Source organism: Calidris pugnax, unplaced genomic scaffold (genome assembly GCF_001431845.1).
Source record: "Calidris pugnax isolate Ruff unplaced genomic scaffold, ASM143184v1 scaffold352, whole genome shotgun sequence".
NCBI classification, from domain to species: domain Eukaryota; kingdom Metazoa; phylum Chordata; class Aves; order Charadriiformes; family Scolopacidae; genus Calidris; species Calidris pugnax.
Window position 1 is genome coordinate 1110481 of NW_015091110.1, and position 23866 is coordinate 1134346.

A 23866-nucleotide genomic window follows, 5' to 3' on the forward strand; every position below is an offset into this window, starting at 1 on the left:
GTAGTAGCAATTATATTAGTCTACTGTATGAACATATTCCCCTCATAAATGTCTTGTGGACTTCAGAGGATACAAGATTCACGTTAAATGCCATCCAAGTGAAGTACAGTTGTGTGTCATTCTTAAAAGAGCAGCTCTAGATGTAAGCTGTGGTAAGAAAAGGGATATGTCATCTTCTCTAAAACTCACATAATGACAATGACGGTTCCTCCAAAGTGCAATCCCTCTTCTGCACAGGGATGAGGTTACTTTAATGTAACTTTTTTGGAAAATATATTTATAGCTTTTCTTTCTTAGTCTGAGGAGTAATGTTTAGACCTTTTTGAAAAAGTAGTTCTTGGGCTCTGTAGGTTTTCATTTTAATTACAATTTGTCAGGAATGCACAGTGAGATTTTAATTACCTTGATTTCAGTAGAGAAATTGAACAATAGCACTTCTTTTGATGCTGAAGGGAAGATTATTTTTTTTCCAAAGGCAAAAGATACAGCTATTCATCTTCCTATTAGACTTAATTTTTTTATATTTTTCTTTGATGATCCAAGTTGTCTCACCTTTTTGTAACTGTCTTGGTTTGTACTCTATCCAAAATTTGAAACCCTTGTTGACCCAAAAGATTGAGCTCCGAGCATGACCAGAAGCCCACTGAAAACCTTAAATTTTTTCTTAAAAACTGTTTGGGAGGTTGAATGTCATGAGTGGAGCCTGTTCAGTTGCCTGTCCTTGTTCTGCTTCCTTTCTTCTTTCCCCTGTGATCCTTTTTACTCTGTTACCCCCACATTCTTCAGAAAGTAAAACTCCCCCAAAGCCCTCAAATTTTAATACTCTTTGTTTGGGTTTTTTTAGGTATTCCTGTCTCTCAGCAGCACTTAATTTGGAATAATATGGAGCTGAAGGATGACTATTGTTTGAATGATTATAAGTAAGTATAGAATAAAATTGCAACAAATGTTTCTAAATTATGGTTGGCATAAGCAATAGAGAATGCTGCAAAAATATCTTTATTGTTATTTACAGCATTTCAGAAGGCTGCACCCTGAAGTTAGTTCTGGCTATGCGAGGTGGACCTATTAACACCAGAAGAGGTATGTGGGGTTTTTTCCATCTTCCTTAGCACACCAAGTACAGCATCCTTTTCCTATTTTTTTTTTTTTTTTTTACCCTTAAACAAGTATCTTTGTGTGCAGAGGAGGTTTAGGATGGATATTAGGAAAAACCTTTACACTGAAAGGGTTATCAAGCATTGGAAGAGGTGGAATCACCATTCCTGGAGGTATATAAAGCCAGGCTGAAGTGGTGCTGAGGGATGTGGGTTAGTGGTGGTTTTGGCAGTGTTGGGTTGATGGTTGGACTCATTCTTAAAAGGTCCCTTCCAACCTGGGCAATTCTATGATTCTATGTGTACAATCATCAAGTCTTAAAATCAGAAATTCTTCACCTGCAGAAAAATGATCCTGCAATGTCATTACACAAATAATTTTTAAAATCTGATTAGTAAGAACCAGGTGTTGGTTCAGTTTGATGATAAACTTGGTTATGTGGATCATGCATAGAGGAATGAAAATTACAAAATCAGAGAATGCTATGGGGTTGGAAGGGACCTCTGGAGATCATCTAGTCCAACCCCCTGCCAGAGCAGGGTCACCCAGAGCAGGTTGCACAGGAACGTGTCCAGGCAGGGCTTGAACGTCTCCAGAGATGGAGACTCCACCACCTCTCTGGAGAAATCTCCTTGATAACTTTAATTTGGAAAACACTCAGTATATCTTGTGAGGTTGAGAGCTCAGCTCATTATACAATGGGAACTCACAAAGATGATCAAAACAATAATAATAATAATTTGGTTTTATTCTGGTTTTTCTCTTTCTAGTTCCTGTGGAAGACCCTATCAGGGAGATGGCTGAATACATGGATCCCAGCAGAGATGAGATCTGGGAGAAAGCACCATCCAACAAACAAGTGACCTTCTTAGTATATCGAGAAGGAGATCAGTTGAATTTCTTCCGTGTGGTAGATCGGGGAGATGGCACTTTAACACCATTATCTGAATCTTTGAGGTAAAGTTGGTTTTAATCTTTATATTCTTCTTCAAAAGGGGGATGCCGTATAATTTGCAGCTTTATGAGTTGACTTTGTCAAAAGAATATGTGGAATATTTCTGTGTTATTGTTGCAAGGATTGTGCCCTAAGGGCTACTAAAATGCTGTAACTTGGTGGCCGAACAGCACAGTAGTAGTTTGTGGTCAGTGGTCGTGCTGACAGTCATCTGTCACTGTGTGTGTCAGTAGAGAGAGATAAAGCCAACCTCATGCTTCAGGTGATTCTCAACATCCCTTCCTAAAAGGAAACGTTTCACAGAACAGTTGATTTGTCAATAAAGATATTAAAAACTCATGCTACGTACCTTCTCTTCCATCTTAAGGCATTTGTTTGGGTTTATAAACCTTTATCACAGCATAGACTTTCTTGCTCATATGTCCATGATTTGGCTCCATGATATGGCAGGAAGATAGTAGATTGGCAGTGCAAAATTCTGAGAAACTGGGAGGTTTGGGGATTGGTTTTATTGTTTGTTTATTTGGGGTTTGTTTGTTTGTTTGTTTTTAATTCTGGGTGGGGTTTTTTGGTTTGTTTTGGTGGGTGGTTTTTTTTTTTTTTGTCCAGGCGTTTGTTGTTTCTGTTTTGTTTTTTTAGATATACTGAAATAATTACCAATAGAGCTAGCCTTTGGACATAATTAGGCCTCAAATGAGCTACTGCTGAGGTACCAAACTTGTCTCAATCACTGTCACCGAATCAGAAGAGCAAGCATATCACTTCAGCAACTGCATTTTAGTAAACAGATTATTAGTCTTTCTCCTAAAGCTATCAAAATTGATAATATCTATTAAAAATTACACTATTCTGTCTTTATACTGCAGCGTTTGGGTAGGTTTTTTTTTATCCTCTGAAAAACGTAGTACAACTGTAAGGAAAGGAGTCCCTGTTCTGGGGACTGGCTGTATCTTTTCTGAGGCTGAGCTTGCGCTGTTCTATGTATCTCTCCCTGTTCCTGTTTGCAAAGTGAAAGGAAGTGCTTTTTACTGGGTTTACGCTAAGTGTGGTTCAGAGTGGTATTATTCTTACAAACTTTTATAAGAGATCTGTACTTTAAAACTACAGGCTGCATGAAATACCAAGGTTGAATTCCCACATAGTTACACAGAGTAGAAGGAGCCAGTGTGTGATGTACTATTACTGGATGGAAGGAAGGGGAAAACTGCAAATACTTTAGATCTGTGGTCTTGTCTTTCAATCCCTGTGCTCCTCTTCAGTGGATGGTGACACAAGGTACTGTGTGTAGATTTCAAATGGCTGAAACTCACCAACATCAGTAGGAACCGAGAACTGCTTCACTGGCCTAGATGCACTTCTAGAAAGATGTAATTACAGAATCATAGAATGCTTAAGAGTTTGAAGGGACCTTAAAGATCATTCAGCTCCACCCCCCTGCCCTGGGCAGGGACACCTCCCACCAGACCAGGTTGCTCCAAGCCCCATCCAGCCTGGCCTTGAACCCCTCCAGGGATGGGGCAGCCACAGCTTCTCTGGGCAACCTGTTCCAGTGTCTCACCACCCTCACAGCAAAGAATTTCTTCCTAATATCTCATCTAAATCTTCCCTCTTTCAGTTCAAAACCATTACCCCTCATCCTATGGCTCCCCTCCCTGATCCAGAGTCCCTCCCCATCTCTCGTTGAGCCCCTTTAGGGTCTTGAAGTGGCTCTTAGGTCTCCCTGGAGCCTTCTCTTCTCCAGGCTGAACAACCCCAACTCTCTCAGCCTGTCCTCATAGGAGAGGTGTTCTATCCCTCTGAGCATCTTTGTGGCCCTGTGCTGGACTCCTTCCAACAGGTCCACATCCTTCCTGTGCTGAGGACTCCAAAGCTGGACATAGTGCTCCAGGTGGGGTCTTACAAGAGCAGAGTAGAGGGTAGAATTGCCTCCCTTGACCTGCTGGCCATGTTTCTTTTGGTGCAGCCTAGAATTCCTGTTCTCACTGATACCCTGTCTATTACCAAATTGTTCCTTTTTACCGTTTGAATCCAAAGAACATCCAAACCCATCCAAAGAGCCAGGACTGTGGGTGCTGTAGTGTCAGTTGATGCAAGAAGCTGTGAGAAGGAGCTTGAACTTCATCTTTTCAGTGTAATGGGATTCCTGGTATCTCCCTACATGTTCAAATTCTTGTGTGTGACACAATTATTTTTTTCCCATTTAACGCTAACATGGATAATCATCTGAAATTATTATTACTTGTCAATTAGGTAATGCTAATTTATAGACTAAAGAGTGATTTTCTTTAGATTGGCTAAATGTAGCAAAGTGGAGGAATAAACCACAGTCTTTTGGCTCTTTCAAGGCATCTTGGTAAGACCTTCACAGCACAACAGCACGTATGAAAATCAAATACATTACACTTAAGAAATGGTCGCTGGTCAAATGATTCATTTAGGTTGGAAGCCACCTGAGTAGAAAACTTTCAGCTTGACCTGTTTCTTTTTGTCTGAGCTTTCTACGTGAGCTCATTTATTAGCTTTTCTGCTAAGGCAGATGGTAATTTGGCGGGTGGAGAAGAATTTTAATTTTGGATTTGTTACTATGGCCGGGTCAGATTGGTGGGAAGTGGAAAAAAAGAATAGCAAAGGGAGGAGAAAATGGAAACAAATGGAGCCTTTTCGTTTGATCTTTATAGAGAAAGGCTATGAATGACTCAATGCTAGAGTTTTCCACTCTGACAGTTAAATGTGTTTCTATGTGTGGATATACTGGTGACTGAGCATTTTGAGGCACTTGTTTATCCGCTTTTCTCACGTTGCTTGTGTGTGGAACAGAATTTAGTGTCTGCAATTTATAAATGAGCCATTGGTTTGGATTTTATAGTGTTTTATAGTTCTCCAGATCATTGTATTTTATCTGCAGTTAAGTGAATGGTTAAAATTGACAAGATGTAAATACTTAGAATGATTATTGTCTCTGAATGAAAAGCAAGTTGTTGAAGTTGTGGTAGAGGACTAGGAGGCATGGGTGGCAAAAGGGTTTCAACAAGCTACTGGTGGGTTTTGAGACCCACATTTTACAATCAAGATCTCAGGAAAGTTGACACCTGTTGGAAAATTGGCTGAAAGTGTCATCGAGAACAAAGCCACCTTCTCTAATTTTGCAATCACATTAAAGCAAATAAGTCCTTTTGTTGTTATTTTTAATGTTTTTGGCTCCTGTTTAGCCAGAAAATGCAAGAAAAAATATAAAAATTATTTTTGGATTTAAAAAAAAAATCAAAACCAACCAAACATGAGGCACATCACTTTTCCTTCTATCTTTACCTTGAAAGAAGGGAAGTTCAAGTAAGTGTTTTGAGTTGGTGGCTTAAGTCTTTGCAGAGTTAAAATTCTGAAATGATTCTGTAGTGTTGGATCTTTACCAGGAGAGGTGTTCAGGTTTTGGTAAGAAACCACTGGACTATTTTGCTGACGCTTACTTTGAATTTGCTGCCACCTTGCTCTTAAAAGATCTTTCTCCCAGCTCTGCTGCCTTTGGAATTTTGCTACATTTTAGGAAATGGATTTGGAGAGTCAGTGCAAAAATACTGGCTCTTGACTGAGGGCAGCATAATATTTCCAAGAATCAGGTAAGATGCCAGCTCTAATTAGTGATAATTTTAATTTTATTTTTGGTATTGACTTTCTTATGACCTTTAGTTCTTCCTTGATCTCTTTTTGGAGAATAGAAATTTTAGTTGAATCTACTAAGACGTTTGTGCGAACACAGGGGAATTGCCTGTTTGTCATGATTTCTAGATGCTGACAGCCTAATGGAAGAATTAAAACACTCTTTAAAATGTACTATATACAGTGTTGAAAATGCATCAATTTGTAATGAATTGGACGCTCCTAGTGGTTCTTTCATTTCACTGTCAAATGTTGGATGTGTGTTGGTGATTAATGCTTCATAGGAAAAACAAGTCAGATGCTGACTTTAAAACATTGAGATTTTGCATTCTGTTAGAAGGCAGAATGGAGAAAGGCAATGTGATGCTGTACATTTCCAGCGACTACTGAGTTAAAATATCTTGTCTTGGGTCTAGCAATTCTAATCTGTTTATTTTTTTTCCAAATGTGAGTCTCTTTGGACACCTAAACTGACCCTTTTTTTATTTTTTTTTCTATTTTGAAAAGGAGAAATAGAATATCACATCCACACGGGTGACCCCTCCATTTCCATTTATGGTGAGAACACCCCTCAGGATGGATAGAAATTTGGACTTTCCTTCCATGCCAGTGTCTGGTTAATTGGAAAACTGATCAGCTTGTTGTCTGAGTCCCACAGTTAACAGCTTTGGCCATACCTTCAGGAGACATTTGTGGAACTGGATATCCCCCCTGTGGGGAAAATATATAGTGAGTGTGAACCAACTGTATATAGTATAACAGCTTCCCAGAAGCGTGGTTATGTTATGATTTCAGCGTCATCACTTTGCGTGAGCATCTAATAAAAAAAAAAATAATGCTTATGTGCTAAAATAAATGGCTTTGAAATGTCTTTGCGTACAGTTTTATATAATGCTTTGTCAACAGATCAACTGCGGATATGACTTTCTAGTTGTGAGAATACTCTACATTGAAAACATGATTAAATTACTTGAGGATGAACACAAACTTTCTTTTATTTTCAGTGGTGGTTCAGTTTATAATTTATACGCTGATGATGAAGATGAGACAGAGGCATCACCTTCTGGACAACAGATTATTGAGAATTCAATTACTATGAATAAAATGAAACTACTCAAGGCAAAGATGGAGAACATGAATCTGAGTAAAAAGGTGAAGTTCTGATTTCAATTTTTCTATTGTAAAATGACTTGCATTTCCCTAAAAAGCAGGTCGGATGCTTTGCTGTCTTGGGAAGTGAAGTGATTAGGGGTAGATGACTTCTTATCTGTTGTTTAAGTTAATGCTGTTGTATAAATGTTCTGCTGTGGGGCATTGGCTTTACTTGCATCTACCTGTCCACAGTCAAAGAACTCACCACTGGTCCTGGATTTATTTATGTGGGTGGTTTTTTTGGATGTGTGGGGCTTTGTTTGGTTTTTTATTGTTTTCTGTTATTTCAAGTAGCTCTGGTAAAAATCAGTGTTTGTCCTAAATGAAACTTTATAGACTTTTCAATTACAGTACTTGTAATTAAGTTAAATACGAGAATGAGATTACTTAAAAGAGAAAACATTACATTGGTGTTGGTGTCAGTGTAGGTTACCTAGATGTAAAATGAAGATGTTCATCTTCTGAGATCCTAAGCTCTTCTGGATAACGCATGGAATTCTGGCTTCCCTTTTCTATTCTTTTCACACGTGGCCTATTTACTAAAAAGCCATTTATGATTATAATCTTTGATTTTATTATTCGGATATTTAGGTGAAGCCTTGATGGCTGGTAACAGATGAGGGAGTAGAAAAAATGATTTGGCCCTTTCTGGCCTTACGGTGTCTGAATTTCTGGGAGTATGATCTTTGAATGCAACCATAATTCAAATACTAATTGGTGTTCTGTGTGGGTTTTGTGTGTTTGGTTTTTTTTAAAATAGCCTAAGAAAACTGTCAAGGTGAAACCTCGTCCTCCAATGGCTCCTCGACCGTCTGGTGGGTCAGTGGCTGCTACTCGTCACCGCTTTTTGAGAGTGCTCCCCCATATTGGCCAGTCCTGCCTACCTCCTCCTGGGAATTCCTATCCTGCAGAGTCTTCCCAAAACGCACTTTCGGCGTTGGCTACTTTGGCCACTGCTGGTAGAACGATGCCGTCCCCAGCTAACGACTTTCTTAAGGAAGATGACACTTGGCAGAGCAGCTCTTGGTCTCAGTCGGTCAGTAGCATCAGATTGCCACCCAAAATATCTCGCGTTGAACTAGAGAGTGCAAAACTACCTACAAACAGCATTCTGACTCCTGCAAATTCAGAAAAAGCATCAGAAAACGTGACCTCAGTGAGCGAGGACGCTGTTTTGTTTCCCAATCTAACCAACGTAGAGCTCTATGGGACTGAAGAAAAACTTTTACCCGAAACGGATGCTTTTGCTTTGTTAACGGAAGCGAGCGCCGCCCAACAGCGCGGTGAGATCTACGAGGTGGGAAAGGGGAACCCAGAACTCGAGCTGTCGGAGGGAGATGAAGACCCGAAGGTCGTGGAGCAGCACAGAAAACCCCTCAGCAAAGTCCTGAGCACTACGGCCATGGGGGCTGGGCTGCTCAGCACCCGGGAGCTCAGTCCCCAGAAAAACCTGCTTTTGTCACCTCTCCGGTATTCGGCGCAGGTGGCACGGCACGGTTCTCTCAAACCACAAACCCAACCCAAATGCTTCGAGGCTGGGAACTTGAGATCTCCAGCCTCCCCCAACCTGCTGCGGTCGCTGGAAGTGCGGAGTATAGCAGACTCCTCTTTCTCTAGGACTACTAGATTTCGTAGCATGAAAGTAGAGTCCCTTGGCAAAAGACCTGATGTCGTTTCTAAAGCAGAGGCCAGGGACGTCACGGAGGTGGCTACCAAGGCATCCAAAGAACCTGGGAGTTCTGTGAGTAACTTGGGATTTTTGGCTTCGCTGGCCCGAAGCGCAACCAGGGAAAGTTTACAGAGTTCCTGTGGGACAGGCAGGTTTCGGACTTCTGGTATTGCACTACCTACAAACCTTCCACATTTTCAGGAAGAAAGCTTTAGGAAAACTGCTCCTCCAAATGAAGCTGCTGAATATATTCTAGTGAGTACTAATGCTTCCGAAGAAATTGAAGTTTTCCTGTCTTTTCTGCTACTGGCATTACGAAAACTGTACTTTGGTGTGTGTGTGTCTTTTCGGGGAAGGCAGATGGGGAGGGGGATATGAACTTAAATCCCTGATAGTCTTAGAACTATTTTCTAAATTCCTGTTGGTATTTTAACTGCCTGTTTATGTAAACAGGCCCTAGAAATAATTTTTGATAGAAATTGAAGTGGCTGTTTAGTTCACAACTAAAATTGCTAGTTATTGTAATGATGGAGTTACGAGTGTCTGTGAAGTGTCATCTGACTTCCGCTGCTCATAATTGTCATTTATTCCAAAGTTTGCCCTGTGACTGGCACCATACGTGCCTAGCTTCAGATCTCCAATGTACATTGTTGTTTTGGTGGGCTGTGAAGTACAGGGAGACTATTAAATAGTCATTTTTGAGCAGTTGAGCATTGCGGGATTTTACTGGTTTGTACAGAAGTCGTCTCGGACGTTGATTGATACAACATTGGTTTCAAATCAGCTGATGCCAGATTTGCCTGATTTTTTTTTTTTATTTAATTTCCATCTGTGAGTAATTCCTTGTGGAAATTTTATTTTTTTTTTAGTCTACGCATGGGCATGGAATGAATGGAAGTATTGCAGCTGTAGGGAAAAGAGTAGGTAAGTAAAGCGGCTTAAATAATAATTGCAGACAACTCTTTAGTCTTTCCTGATATATGACGTATATCAAGGACAAGACTCATACATCTTTGTAAGGCATATGTCTTTCAAAGTCCTTGCTGTCTTACACCTCTATAGCATGGTAAAACTTTTAATATTTTAAGCAACTCTTTAACATATAGATGTCATCTTAGGTCGACAAACCTGTGACTCTTTCCTAGCTTTTTTTAATACTTACTGAATCCTGCGTGTCATCTGTAGACAGAAACATCCCTTTCTGCTCTGAAGTTTCCAAAAAGTCAGTTCTGTGAATACTTCTGAGTGTACTAAAATCAGAGCAAAATTTATCAGGAGCATTGTCTTTAAAACTACAGCCTGAGCCAGAAGGATTTGGCAAAAGAAAAGTGGGGAGGAAGCAATAAGGCCGTGGATGCTGAAGATTATTGATACCATGCAGATTTTTCTCCTTTTTTTGTGGTGGGCATCGTTCTTTCTACCCTAGTCTTAGTAACTATGGAATGCTTATTGCTTGGCATCTACTGAAAAAATGGATGTGTTGTGCCTGAATATTGATTTCCTACATGATTAATTCTCTTGGGAGGAATGGAATTGTGTAGAGTAATGCTTTTAAAACTCTTAAGACAGTGAGCTAAAGATTCTCCAGCGCAATCAACTTTTCTTCTTCCCATCTTTGACTTGCAGTTTGCAGGTCTTCTTTCTGCATGACCTTAGGAAAAAAGAGCAGGCGTGTATTCCAGGATTTTAAAATATAGGTATAGAGAATGAGCTAGAAAATAGATCTTCAAATAGCAGTTGCAAAGCTGCTAAAATTGTGGATTGTGCCTTCAATTCGCACCAGGGTGTGCAGCTTTGAATGTTTTTAAACTGAAAGAGGAGAGATTTAGATGAGATACTAGAAATAAATTCTTTCCTGTGAGGGTGGTGAGACCCTGGAAGAGGTTGCCCAGAGAAGCTGTGGCTGCCCCATCCCTGGAGGGGTTCAAGGCCAGGCTGGATGGGGCTTGGAGCAACCTGGTCTGGTGGGAGGTGTCCCTGCCCAGGGCAGGGGGTTGGAACTGGATGATCTTGAAGGTCCCTTCCAACCTGAACCATTCTATGATTCTGTGATGGCTTTTATTGTTTAAGTGTGGCCCACAGCAGGGACTTTCTTCAAGCTCTGTCTTTTTCATAGACTGGGCTGAGTGATGCTCCTGCAATAGTATGCTTTTAGATAATGAAATGGATAGCAGGGACAAAGATGGCTTGGAAGTTTCCATGCTGGGGAGCAATGGGATAGCACTGGTCAGTAGCAGTGACTGCCACGTGTGACTATTGAATGTCCCCTGCTGTATCTCAGCTGAGAAATGGCTGTTGGGATTAAAGGTGCACTGGATAAAAAATACTTGTGAGCTCAGGAGGTTACCTTTTGGGAGCATCCTGACAAAAATAGCGCTGGAAGCACTGAGAGGATGTTTGAGAGGATGCACTGCTGACTTTCACTGTCCTGGGAAATACACATAAGCAAGTTGTGGACAAAGAGCTTATTTATGATGAAACCATCCAGCTAAGTAGAGGCTTGTAGTCTAACAATGTACTTTTCTTGCAAATATGGACTTACCAGCAAGATTTTAAAATGTTGCAGGATTTATTTGGTAAACTTGAATTATTAGCTACTGAATATACGAGATGGGAGGTGCTTGAATGCCCCATGGATTCTTCAGAAAGCCATTGTGTGTGGTGCTTTCTCAATCACATCATGTGTTTTCATTTTGCATTTGGGAAAACCATTAGGAGATGTGTTTCTTGATTCCTTCTGTAACTTGCTTATGTGAACTTTTAACAGTCATTAAAAAATAACGGATTTAAGTCCTGCGTTGTGCTGCCTCTCCCAAAGGTGTTCATAGGCTTGAGGTGTGGTTTCTTTTTCAGCTTTGGGGGTTTTTTTCCCTCTCTGTTTGGGGTTCCCACCTGAAGTATCCTAAGAAATGCAAAATTAATCTGAGTTTCAAAAGATAACATTTAACTGGTTTGTGATCAGGAATAAGTAAAAATAAAATGTCTTTGCTGTCTCTTTACTTCTGACAGCAGGTGAAGCAACCCATCTTCCACCTGTGAATGGCTCAATTCAAGCAAAAAAGAAAATTACAAAGCATTGCTTTCTTTGTGGCAAGAAAACTGGATTGGCAACCAGCTATGAGTGCAGGTAGGCTGAGCATTTAACCAGCTGTTGTTTAAAATTGATGGCTGGGTTAACCAAAAGGTTTTCCATACTGCGTGGTATTCTTTAAGCCTAGCAAAATCAAAAGACAACCTTCAAAAAAGTTGCAGTTCTCAGTTCAGCAAAACTCTAGGAATTAAAGTGCAGGACTGTTGTACCTGTTGTGCTGTTGAGGTGTGTGTTCTTCCAGGAAAATCAAGAAATGCGAGGTATCAGAAGGCAAGACATTAGGAAATAAAGAACGTGATTACAGAAAGAGAACCATGACATTTTATTCTGGTGTGGGGTGAACATGCTACAGATACATGTTCTGCAAAGTTTTGAAGCTGATCTGGGTTCATTCCAACCAACAGCAAAACCAAGAAGGCTCTGCCAGTGAGGAGTTGTGTTGGAGAGTTCCAGGGTGACTCCTTACTGACTCTTCAGTCTTTGATTTTTTACAAACAGTCTTGAACACAGCACACTTTTCCTGCTGAGCAAAGAGCTACGAGCACTTCTAGAAGTAACTAAGCAGCTTGCTTAAGGTTAAAAATGAAGCACAGAAAAAAAGGGGGGGGCAGAGGGGGAGGAAATCACACGTCTCCAAGAATAGCATTCGTTTGAGTTTCAAAAGCAGCAACCATATGACCTTTGACTAGAACGAGAACGTGATTACAGAAAGAGAACCATGACATTTTATTCTGGTGTGGGGTGAACATGCTACAGATACATGTTCTGCAAAGTTTTGAAGCTGATCTGGGTTCATTCCAACCAACAGCAAAACCAAGAAGGCTCTGCCAGTGAGGAGTTGTGTTGGAGAGTTCCAGGGTGACTCCTTACTGACTCTTCAGTCTTTGATTTTTTACAAACAGTCTTGAACACAGCACACTTTTCCTGCTGAGCAAAGAGCTACGAGCACTTCTAGAAGTAACTAAGCAGCTTGCTTAAGGTTAAAAATGAAGCACAGAAAAAAAGGGGGGGGCAGAGGGGGAGGAAATCACACGTCTCCAAGAATAGCATTCGTTTGAGTTTCAAAAGCAGCAACCATATGACCTTTGACTAGAAGGGAGCATGAACCAAATAGAGAATACAGTTTTACGAGGGAATTAGTGATTATGGGACCAAAAACCAAAGAAAAAAATGTTTATTGCCAGGCACATGAAGCCTCAGGAACAGCTGCAGAGTTTATTACCAACCCAGACAGGTAGACAGCTAAACAGAGGATTATTGTCTAATAGAGAGACACTAAGCTGGAGCAGTAATGCCTAATCCATTTCAAGAGAATTCTGATTTTGAATGATGTCAGTGTTTTAAAGTAGCAACTTTATCAAATAATGAGGCAAGAGGACAACAATACCAGTCTCCACTTAAAGCACTTGTTTATTTCAGATACAACAGCCACAGTCTGCTTTTCCCCTGTTAGGAGCCTTAGCTGCTGAGCTCTCGGGTTTGAAGGCAAAAATCATCTTAACTCATTGAAATTGCAACTGATACTGGAAAGATGCTCCCTTATCCAGTCATACAGGAAATCACGTTCCTTATAGATAGTTCATCTGGTGTCTTTGGAGCTAAATCTGTATTTATTAATCTCAAATGACTGATTTGAGTTTGTGCCAGGCAGAGGTTGTGCTGAACTAAACATCCATTCTGGTGTCCCAATGATGGGGTGGTTCTGAAATGAAATGCATTATGTGCATTTTACCTGGTATTATTTTAGTTCTGTGGTTTTTCTCCTCTGATGTGTGAGGTCTTTAAAAAGAAATAAAGTAAATCAAAGCCCATCATTCTTATTTTATAAGTGTTTGATCCTTGCTAGCTGGCTCCAGGAGTACAGCTTAACTTCCCAGCTGGAGAGACTGTTGGGTCAAAACCGCAACGTTCAGTTACAAAAACGTCATTTTGATTACCCCACCAGTTAATGTTCTCAGTCACAGCTGATTAGAATCTAAGCAGTTATGTCAAATAGACAAGACATGGTTATGCCACGGGGCTGCCAGCATGTCAAGAGAGTTAAAAGCTTCTAAAAAGCTTGTAACTTCTCATGTTCTTGATTCTTCAGATGTGGAAACAACTTCTGTGCGACGCACCGCTATGCGGAGACTCACGCCTGCACCTACGACTATAAGAGTGCAGGGAGAAGGTATTTGCAGGAGACCAATCCCGTCGTTAGTGCACCAAAGCTTCCCAAAATCTAACCTGGTTGTGCTGCATGTGTGGCCCTTCTGCCCGTGAAGAGTTGTGTTCCACTGAGAGAAGCACTTGCTTAAAACTGCGTCATTTATTTTTTTTTTGCCATGCTCCGTATTTAAAAGATTTGCCAAGTAATAAAAGCACACGAGGATGCATCCCACGGGAGAATAATGTGAACACTACTGCAGTTAAAACTTTTCTTCTCTAGCGAATGAAAAGTTAAAAAAAAATAATTAGTTTTTAAAAACTTACACTATGATTTAACTGTTCCTGCACGTCTTGTGTTGTGTTTTATATATGGGAAAAGCTCTTTCACTAGACAAGTCTTCAAAAGATGCACTTTACTAACTTTATTTACTGTATAACCAGACTGGAAGGGGTGTTGTAATGAGGGTGTCATGTAATGTCTCCTGTACTCCTGCGTTTTTCGTCCATTGCGTGGTATCAGAATCCTAAGTTATTTCACTGGAAAGGTCCTTCTCCTCCCCTTTCTTCAAAAAGCCCACTTTGAGATTTTTTTTAAGGGGGGGAGGTCGTGTGTTCCCCCTGCTCTGTTCCATTCCGATTGGTGTTCATACACTGTGTAATCCATTCTGGAAATGACATATCATATTAATCACATTTTCTTAAAGTAATACTGTTTATATGACAAGTTTGTTTTTAAATAGAAAATTCCCCCTTTGCCATTAAATATAAGGAACAACTTATTTTAACTTTTTTTGTAATCCTAGGTTTTTTTAAGCCTTCACAACCTGGTTTGTTAAGATGTTGAATGCTGTTACTGGAAGAAATTCTAATAAATATTAAATTTTATTCTGGTTTATGCTCTTCTAAATGCACAAAATAACTTTTCCTACCTTAAGCATGCTCCTGAATTAAAAGTTGGGCTTTATTATAGGGGGAAAGGGGATATTTTTTAATTTCTTTTTTTCAGAAGCATTGGTTCATATCTCTTCCTTCTGAAGTTGGTGAGAAAATTCCTACCACCTTCACCGTGCAGGAATGAAGCACGACCGACACTGTGTGCTTTAAATAAACCTCCTGGAGTCTTAGAGCTGCACTAGCTTAGGAATGAAGCATGACCGACACTGTGTGCTTTAAACAAACCTCCTGGAGTCTTAGAGCTGCACTAGCAAGGGCAAAATGGGTGTAAAACAAGGGGTTTATTAACCTGCAGCCTTTCTCCCCTCCAGCTGATGCTGTACAAAAAAGACAGGTCAGTAATTGCACGAGCTGCCTCTAACAAGCACCCAGCTACTTGCAGAAGGTGATGTTGGAGGAATCTACCTTCTGAAAGCCTTTCCTCTTCCCTTCCCTCCTTGTACCTGAAATCTTTTTATAAGCTTACGTTGCTTGAGGTGTTCTGGTATAAAATTAACAAAAAAAGCTACAATAAACCAGCAAACCAAAAGAAATCCCTCCACGTTGCATCCAGACAGTTGAATGTCGTGGCCCTTCCTTGCTGGTGTCCTCAGGTTCGTGGTTGGTTGTGGTATTAAAACGATCTGCGCTGCAGAAGTTTGGGCCAGAAAAAGAAGAGGATCAGTGAAAGGGAGAGAAGCAACTTCCAGAGCTCTCATCCTCTGAGGAAACCCACTTGGTGCAGTCCACCTGGAGCTTCTTAAACCTGGAGTTTTCAGAGAGTGATGACCTCAAAAAAAATATATATATTTTGAAATCATTCTTCTGGGCAGCGCTAAGGTACAAAGGTAGTTCTGTGTGTGTGTGTGACCTCTAGGTTTGTTCTTGCTGGACCAAGTTGTGCCTCATCTGAAGAACAGCTTACATGGAAACTTGCCTCCAGGTTTTACTTCATCTCCAGTGTGGACAATTATTTGATGCTGAAGGAAAAGGATAAGGAATGGGGCAAACACAGGTCTTTTCCCAGCAATTGCCTATTTGTGGCTCAGCAGCTTCCCTAAGACAGAGGTTTTGGTCTTTTTTGGGTACAGTAGAGCTTTGGTAAGAAGTGGAATTAAAATGATTTCAACTGTCAACAATTTAACTGATTTTGCATAAGTATAATTGTCAGGAGGTCACTGTGCAGTGCTTTGGAGTGGCCACACTGGGATTGTGGTACCACCACGTAACGGGGCTGTGTGTCGGGGAGACTCATCTCAGCTGTGAATCTCTGCAGATGCACAATGAAGTCCACAACAAGACTTTTAATAAAATACAATTTAGGAATAATCTAATTTCCACGCGTGTAGCTTCTGGTAATTTCTATTATACCTCATTTTGAGACATAATTTATATTTGAGACATAATACAGACATTTCTTATGCAGAGCTCTAATGGTTTTGTTCTCATCTCCAGTACTGTGTTACGGGCACTCTTGTTTTCAACCAGTAGTACAGCCCTAAGAGCACTTAAACTTGTAATTAACTGGTTTAGTTGCTAATTTATATGCTATTGGGTTTTACCAAATTTCGTGTTAGACTGTGCTATGGATTAATTACCGTTTACTGTGTAAACTTACAAATGGTTTGGTTTTCTGAGTATTAGTCTGTGGCACTACTACTGTAGACAAATGTTTAGCTTTTGTGTATTTGTTGATGTAATTAGATTATATCATAAAGCATTTACACGATGGAAGTTTAACGATGGCTTTGGCGTGTGCTTCTCTCCCTTTCTGCCTTTTTTTTTTTTATTTAGCACGTTGTTTTTATGCTTGAGGACCTGTGAGGTGTAACCAGGCTGGTGTCTTGTCGAGTGACCTCCAGGATTCCTGTCACGGTGAGATGAGCCCCGCAGAGGGATCAGAAATGTTTCGGGATCTTCAACGAAATATTTCCTTTCCCTGAAGTCCCTAAAAGGTCACAGTGATAAAAACCTTTTCTGATGGCAATTCCCAGCTCTGGTCAGTTTGCAGACCCCTGGGGTGTAATTGCACTTGTGTCTCCTGCTGACAACCTTCGTTAATGTTACCAAAAAAATGACATCTTTCTAGTTTTTATATATAACAGGAATTAGACACTTTGGTTTCTTTTCAGCTTTCCTAATGGGGCCCCATCTCCTGGGTGTAAATGGTGGGTTTGGAGTTGCTGGTGCCTGCAGGGAGTTGTGCTGGGTCATGTTTTTTCCCATTTTTATGTAAATTGGTTTCATCTTGAAATGAGTTTGGGGCTTTCTGTGGTGTCTGTATTAGTGCTGAGCTACAGCTGCTCACGTGCCAACGTTCCTGAGACTCAGAAAGCCACCTGAAGCTGTGGGACAGTTGTGTGAGCCTGTGCTGCTTCTTATCCCTGTAGTTTGCATGTAAGTTTTCAGGGCAGTTTGGCTAATTTGAAGCAATTTCTGCTGGCACCCTTCGGGGTAAGAGATAGGTTTTGTTTGTTGGGCAGTATCTTACTGGGATGAGGCTTGCCTGGTAATTAGATCTTTTCTAGAAATTATTAGAAGCGTCAATCTGCCAAAGAACCGCATCTCCAAGCGGGGTCCTCTGGTTTGTGCCTGAATTTGGTTTTTCAGAGGGATTTTGTGGCCGGGAGGCTGTTGTGGGGTTTGTTGTGTGTGTGAAGCTGTGGAGTGCAGACAGCAGAGGGCAGCGAGGCATTGCCAGATCCCAACGGTGCCCTTCCCTCCAGCCGGGAGGGAGATTTCCAAAGAAAACCATCAATAAGGAAAACTGCAGTTATTTCTTTATGGCCCTGAACACATCTGAGGAGGTCAGCGATAGGGCACATCCCTTCCCAATTCCAAAGTTTTTCAAAAAGCTTTGAGAAGAGTGGAAGAAAGAGTGTCTCGAAACCATGACTGTCCTGCTGGGTTTTATGATGTAAAATATTAAGTAATCTTAATATATTGCAGAGCAACCCTCCCCTCTTCCTCCCCACTAACCCTGCAAGTATGAATTTCGGAGGTCTCTCCTAGCTAACTCACGCTGGATGATATATATGCAGTAAAAATAGTACCTGTCCCTGTAATTTCATACTGTAAAATGACAAATATTCCTTCCTTATGGATACAGGGTGGGGATACAAAGGGATAAATTTAGTGGTATGGGAGGAGTGTCCACCAGTAACTGCTCAACTGACCACTCCTTACTATTTGTCCTTCCTGGCCTTGCCATTCGAGCAGCTTTTCAGGTCTTCAGCAACAGCAATTTATTCCTAAACCACACTTTGCAACTGTTTTCAGTCTTTTTTAATCCAATCTTCAGCAGGGCTGATTGCTGTATATCATATATATATATATATAGAGATATATATATATGGTGTGTGGGTTAAAGCTACATAAGGATTATGGATTCTAATCACATCTGGATGGTGGATTATTGCTGAAATGAGGTGGTTCTGCCCAGCACCAGAAATGCAAAATAATACCTAATCATGAAAATGGTGTGATTTACATGGTATGTGATTAAGAGGGTTAATGAGTTGGGAATAAAAGCACTAAAGTTTTCTTTCTAAAAGGAAAAATCAGGGGCTTTGAAACACCCTCTTTTCTTTCTCTGGGGTGTTTTTTTTTAACAAATGAGTTTGATTTTTAAAAAAATGGACAATTATGTTTTTTCTCTTCCTTCTATCCATAAATTAATGTGCAGACAGCCTTTTTCTTTTACTTCAATGGATGTTGTTTGAACAGTGGACTTGGATTTACTTTGCACGAATCTAATTTGTACTCAGTGTCTGGAGCTGTTGCTCAGAATGGGCCATATTTGGGATATGGTTCTGGGTTGATAAAAAACCTGCTCTGGCTGGTGTAAAGGTACAACACAGAGATGGATCGTGAAATATCTTTGGTTTTAAACATGGTTTAAACGTGGCTGAGAGTTGAGTGACGGGATTTCTTCTTGGCATTATTTGTCTTGCCAGTGATTGTAGGGGGTTTGCTTTACATCGGACTCATCAAAATAGATGGGATTACCTTGAGATCAACCTGTTTCAACACTGGGTCTTGCCTCCTGTGCTAAGGACTGGTCTGAATTGGGAGGGACTTGCTGTCCCAGTGTACAGTACGGTATCAATTTGGAGGTCCATAGGGGTCTAAAACTTTTTGAATCTTGATGGATTCACAGTCTCACCTATTTCTAAAACTTTTTGAATCTTGATAGATTCACAGTCTCACCTATTTCTAAAACTTTTTGAATCTTGATAGATTCACAGTCTCACCTATTTCTATTTATGTGTAACATGAAAAGCACTTTCTTTCACTGTAGTTTTGAATTTCCTACCGTTTTTAATTGAAATTAATTTGGTCTAGTGTTATGAGAACGGGAAAATGGTGTCTCTTGAATATTCAGTATGTTCTGTGTTTGTCTCACGTCTCCTCTTACTCATCTCCTTTATGGGAGCGATTCACTGTCTCTGCTATTCCAGAGCCTTCATTATGTTTGCTGTCCTCTGGGTGTCCTCTGATGTTGCAGTCCACTTCCAGAGATCCTTCTGTCTCCTTTGGTTCCCTGGTCCTGTCTTGCATCTTTAGCTTTAAGCTGCTCAAGGGACTTGGTACAACGGAAGCTTGTAAAACTGTGGTTAAAATAATATCTGGTAAAATATATCCAGGGTTCTTCTGAGGGAGGTTGTATAGAAATACCTGAGGAGGAAACTTTTGGGTGGGTTTTTTTGGGGTTTTTTTAATGCTTTTTGCAAAGTAGAGGAAGAAAATGTAGTCCCCCTGCCCTCTGGAGATGCATTGCTTCTCCCCGAGATTTGCTTTTTTCTACTGGTGTGTATCCTGCCTTAAACAAGCACAAACTGGGGGCACAAAGAAGGGACTCGGGTACCAACTTCTTTCTTTTATCTGCATCCTAAATTACTCACAAGCCTTAATCAAGTGTTATCCTTAACGTTGTTGATTGGATTCCCCTAGAGCCAGTTCGCCCGTACCTAGACAACTAGTTTTATCTAGAGAAATTGCCTCAAAACGTTAGTTTGTTGCATTTTCCAACCTTTTCCTTAATTTTAAGGCTCAGTAATGAGAAAAACCCTGTTGGCACTTCTCAGAGATAGCGTTGATGAGGCTTGGGTTAGGCTTTGTGAGTGCAAAAGCTTATCGGCTCCAGGACAGATTCAAAGCTGTATCCAATCTTGTCAGCCCTCAAAAGGCCCCCTGGGATGGATGGTTGGGAAGAGCTGCTGAAATCTGCTGGGGTGTTGGGCACAGGCCACGGCAGATTAAACCTGTCACATACAGAGCTGGCCACACTCATTTTTCTGCTGAATCAACAATTTACAGGGCTCTTACATCGCTGTAAGAAAGGCTACAGTTTGGTTTGCAGGCAGGAATGCTTTTTTCCTCCCGTTTTTCCAAGTGAGACTTGGAAAAACTGCTGCTGTGTTTCAGGGATGAGTTTGGAATGAGCTCATCCCAGCGATTTTTCCAAGGCCAGGTTTTAGTTACAAGGTATTGCCACGATGCTAATTTATATCCCGCCTCGGAGACCGAAGAAAATCTGATCAATTTCAAGCACTTGGGAACACACTCCTTCAGACATCCACAAATCCCCCACTGGTGACAGAAGCTTTGAGATCTGGAGCGTTTCTGGCTGAAACTGCACAGTCGTCCTCAAACTGACCTTGAGCAGCGCGTTCTGCTGGGCCACCGCTCGCAAGTCACCAAAAATAAGGCTCCCAAAGGCAAATAATCTGAGAAAGAAAAATGGTTTCTGTCACTGCCTGGATACATTTGGTGAGCAGTCCCACTTCTGGACTTCCTTCTCTCCTGTCTCACAAACAGAGGCTCTGTGAGTAACATCCTTCAGGTGCTGGCCGTGGAATTCTCACACATCATCTCATTTCATCTTTCATTCCCTTTTTGTGAGTGTTTTTCTGGTTTGCTTTGTTTCTCCTTTTCCTTTGGGAACCTGAAATCACCATTGTATGAACAAAAAACGGTCAGGAAGGACATAAGCTTTATTTGTATTTCCTTCCATCTTTCTGCTTGGATTCACGTCAGTTCCTTTCACCTTTCCCTTAATGCTTTTCTTTTTCCTTCTCTTCCCAGAACGTGTTTTATTCCCCCAGCGCAGGCAGCAAACAGCAGGGCAGGCAGGAGCCAACCCTGGGCTCACCTTCAGTAGGAACAGGGACCACCAGGGAGCTCCTGGAGAAATTCCCCTCATAGAGTCATAGAATTGCCCGGGTTGGAAGGGACCTTTCAGATCATTGAGTCCAACCATCAACCCAACACTGACAAAAACCATCACTAAACCATGTCTCTCAGCACCACGTCTGCCTGGCTTTTAAATACCTCCAGGGATGGTGACTCCACCACTTCTTCCAAGGATTAATAACCTTTTTCAGTGTAGGAATTTTTCCTAATCTCTTATCTGAACCTCCCCTGGTGCAACTGGAGGCCATTTCCTCTTGTCCCATCACTGGGACTTGGGAGAAGAGACCGACCCCCCCTGGCTACACCCTCCTTTCAGGGAATTGGAGAGAGTGAGAAGGTCTCCCCTCAGCCTCCTTTTCTCCAGGCTGAACACCCCCAGCTCCCTCAGCTGCTCCTCATGGGACTTGTTCTCCAGCCCCCTCACCAGCTCCGTTGCCCTTCTCTGGACCCGCTCCAGCTCGTCAAGGTCTTTCTTGTCATGAGGACCTCACCGGTGCCCAGTACAGGGGACCCATCACTTCTCCAGTCTTGCTGGAGACTGCTCCTGACACAGGCCAGGATGCTGGTGGCCTTCTTGGCCACCTGGGCAACTGCTGGCTCATACTCAACCGGCAACCTCATCTTTGCATAGGAGAGAGCAAAGGAATGGGGGAACCAAGGCTTAATAACCTTTTTCAGTGTAGGAATATTTCCTAATCTCCAATCTGAACCTCCCCCAAGGATTCACAACCTTTTTCAGTGTAGGAATTTTTCCTAATCTCTTATCTGAACCTCCCCTGGTGCAACTGGAGGCCATTTCCTCTTGTCCCATCACTGGGACTTGGGAGAAGAGACCGACCCCCCCTGGCTACACCCTCCTTTCAGGGAATTGTAGAGAGTGAGAAGGTCTCCCCTCAGCCTCCTCTTCTCCAGGCTGAACACTCCCAGCTCCCTCAGCCTCTCCTCATGGGACTTGTTCTCCAGCCCCCTCACCAGCTCTGTTGCCCTTCTTTGGACCCGCTCCAGCACCTCAAGGTCTTTCTTGTTGTGAGGACCTCACCGGTGCCCAGTACAGGGGAACCATCACTTCTCCAGTCCTGCTGGAGACAGGCCAGGATGCTGGTGGCCTTCTTGGCCACCTGGGCAACTGCTGGCTCATACTCAACCGGCAACCTCATCTTTGCATAGGAGAGAGCAAAGGAATGGGGGAACACACGGCTCGGGGTGTGCAGGTGGAAGGAAATAAGGAAACTGAGCTGACTTGGAGAAAAACTAGCAAAGAAAAAAGCCTGAGGAGCACATGCCATCCCATCTGCACGGGCCAGCACGTATGCAGGGGAAGGCTTGAGTGTTCCCAGCAGCCTGATAGGGCACAGGGTGGATTTTGGGGATGTACAGTCTCCCATCTGCCCTCACGTTAGTGGGATTCCCTGCAAGACCTTGGCAGGGATATAATATTCCCTGTTTTTGTACAAAAAGCTGCAAGGAAGTGGTGCAGTTGAAGACGGTAACGCAGGCCCCTGCAAGACCTTTGGGGCTGCTCCCGGCCCCGAGCCCATAATGACTCTTCTAATTACAGGGATATAATATTCCCTGGTTTTGTACAAAAAGCTGCAAGGAAGTGGTGCAGTTTAAGACGGTAACGCAGGAGAACTGGAATAGCTCATTAAATACGTAGTAGCGATAATTTTAATTTATATTTGGAAACAGATTTTTCCCCGGAAAATCTGAATGAGTTTGGAGCCCCAAACCACAGTGGAATTCTAAAGTAATCCCCTGAAGTCTCAGGGGGTTGCTATGGAAACATGCAGGTGCTCAGACTGATATTCTAGAATAAAAAGACCATTTGTAATTACCTGGGGGAAATGAATGATGCTTTTCCACATAGGAACTACTCCAGGTATCGTCATAACTAAAGACAAAAAAGGAGGGCAGGGTTGTACAATGCCCATTTTTTTACCATTTGGGATTTCCGCCCCGCACCACTTTTCGGATCTGCTAAAAGGAGTAAAAGTAGATATAAAAAAGTCTTAATAACCACGCGCTACATCTGGGCTGCTGCTGGGGAGAGCTGGAACCTCCTGGGAACAGGGGAGAGTTATTCTCTTATTGTGACTTGAAAAAAAATGAATTTATTGGTGATGCCAGGTATTTAGGAAGATTTCCATTTGCCTAATGGCTGTTAGCTGAAGTTTATTCTTCCTTCCCTGTTTTTTTAAATTAGTGGCAAATTTTGGTGGGGGAGAAACATTTGCAAAAGATTAGGTTTGCATTTTTTATTGAGGGCTCTGAGGCACTTAGGGAGGATGTTCCTCCATCGTGCTCTTCAGCATTGAGGTCCTTGCTCCACAGTTCCTGTGTTCAGGAGGTTGTTGCTGAGACTTTTTAACTGGAGAAGAGCCACACGGGTTAAAGCACTGGACAAGCTTCCTGGGAAAATGCAAAGATTGCGGAGTAATAATTGCAAAACACTGGGAAGGCTTAGATCTGCGAAGGAATTTAGGCACTTTGCTTCCCTCAAGAATTAAGGGTCTTGTCCTGGCTGAGGGCTTACTGCATCTTCAATCATTAGTTACTGCAGGAAAATCTGCCCTCTTAATTTCTGCTTCTGTTCCAGTTGTGTCTGCAGGCTCCTTTCCCAGCCTGGCACACGGTTCTATGCTGTACCTGCGCTGGGGTACAGTCCTGGCCTGAAAAATAATTAAAATAACCCATAACAAAACAGCCTGAGAGGATGAAGGAGGAAGACAGCCCGCTCTGAGATATCCCCATGGCCTCGGGATGGAAACTGGTTCTCTTTCCCAGCCAGCGTTTTGATACGTTGGGACATAACTATCATCAAATATGCACGTTACCGTACCCTCGCTGAGATTGTAGCCTCTTATAAGAATCTTTATTTTTTTGAATTTCAGCCTTTACACAGGACTAAGTGGGAGTTGTAGACACGCTCTCCCCTTCCCAGGAGGACACCCGCTGTACCCTGTGGGTGCTG

At 41.9% G+C, this 23866-nt stretch overlaps 1 protein-coding gene across 3 annotated transcripts; it reads left to right on the top strand.

Annotated features, from left to right (window-relative positions):
* Positions 1–1021: 1021 nt before the first annotated feature.
* On the top strand, positions 1022–14652 carry ZFAND4 (zinc finger, AN1-type domain 4). Of its 3 annotated transcripts, none has more exons than XM_014958084.1 (7): positions 1022–1083; positions 1869–2055; positions 6712–6859; positions 7620–8783; positions 9398–9452; positions 11538–11655; positions 13709–14652. In XM_014958084.1, exons 1-7 carry the CDS (start codon positions 1053–1055, stop codon positions 13842–13844), a joined length of 1839 nt encoding a protein of 612 aa, XP_014813570.1. In that variant the 5' UTR covers positions 1022–1052; the 3' UTR covers positions 13845–14652. The 3 variants fall into 3 exon arrangements, with proteins under 3 accessions (XP_014813570.1, XP_014813572.1, XP_014813573.1); XM_014958086.1 differs by having other exon boundaries at positions 11541–11655; XM_014958087.1 differs by lacking the exon at positions 1022–1083 and adding an exon at positions 6215–6436 and having other exon boundaries at positions 1918–2055.
* Positions 14653–23866: the final 9214 nt, after the last annotated feature.

Bases quoted from the DNA above. Each gene is read 5' to 3' on its own strand.
- ZFAND4 (XM_014958084.1), top strand. From the start codon at position 1,053: ATGCGAGGTGGACCTATTAACACCAGAAGAG. The intron at 1,084-1,868 runs GTATGTGGGGTT...TTCTCTTTCTAG, and splicing joins ACCTATTAACACCAGAAGAG to TTCCTGTGGAAGACCCTATC. The intron at 2,056-6,711 runs GTAAAGTTGGTT...TTTTATTTTCAG, and splicing joins CCATTATCTGAATCTTTGAG to TGGTGGTTCAGTTTATAATT.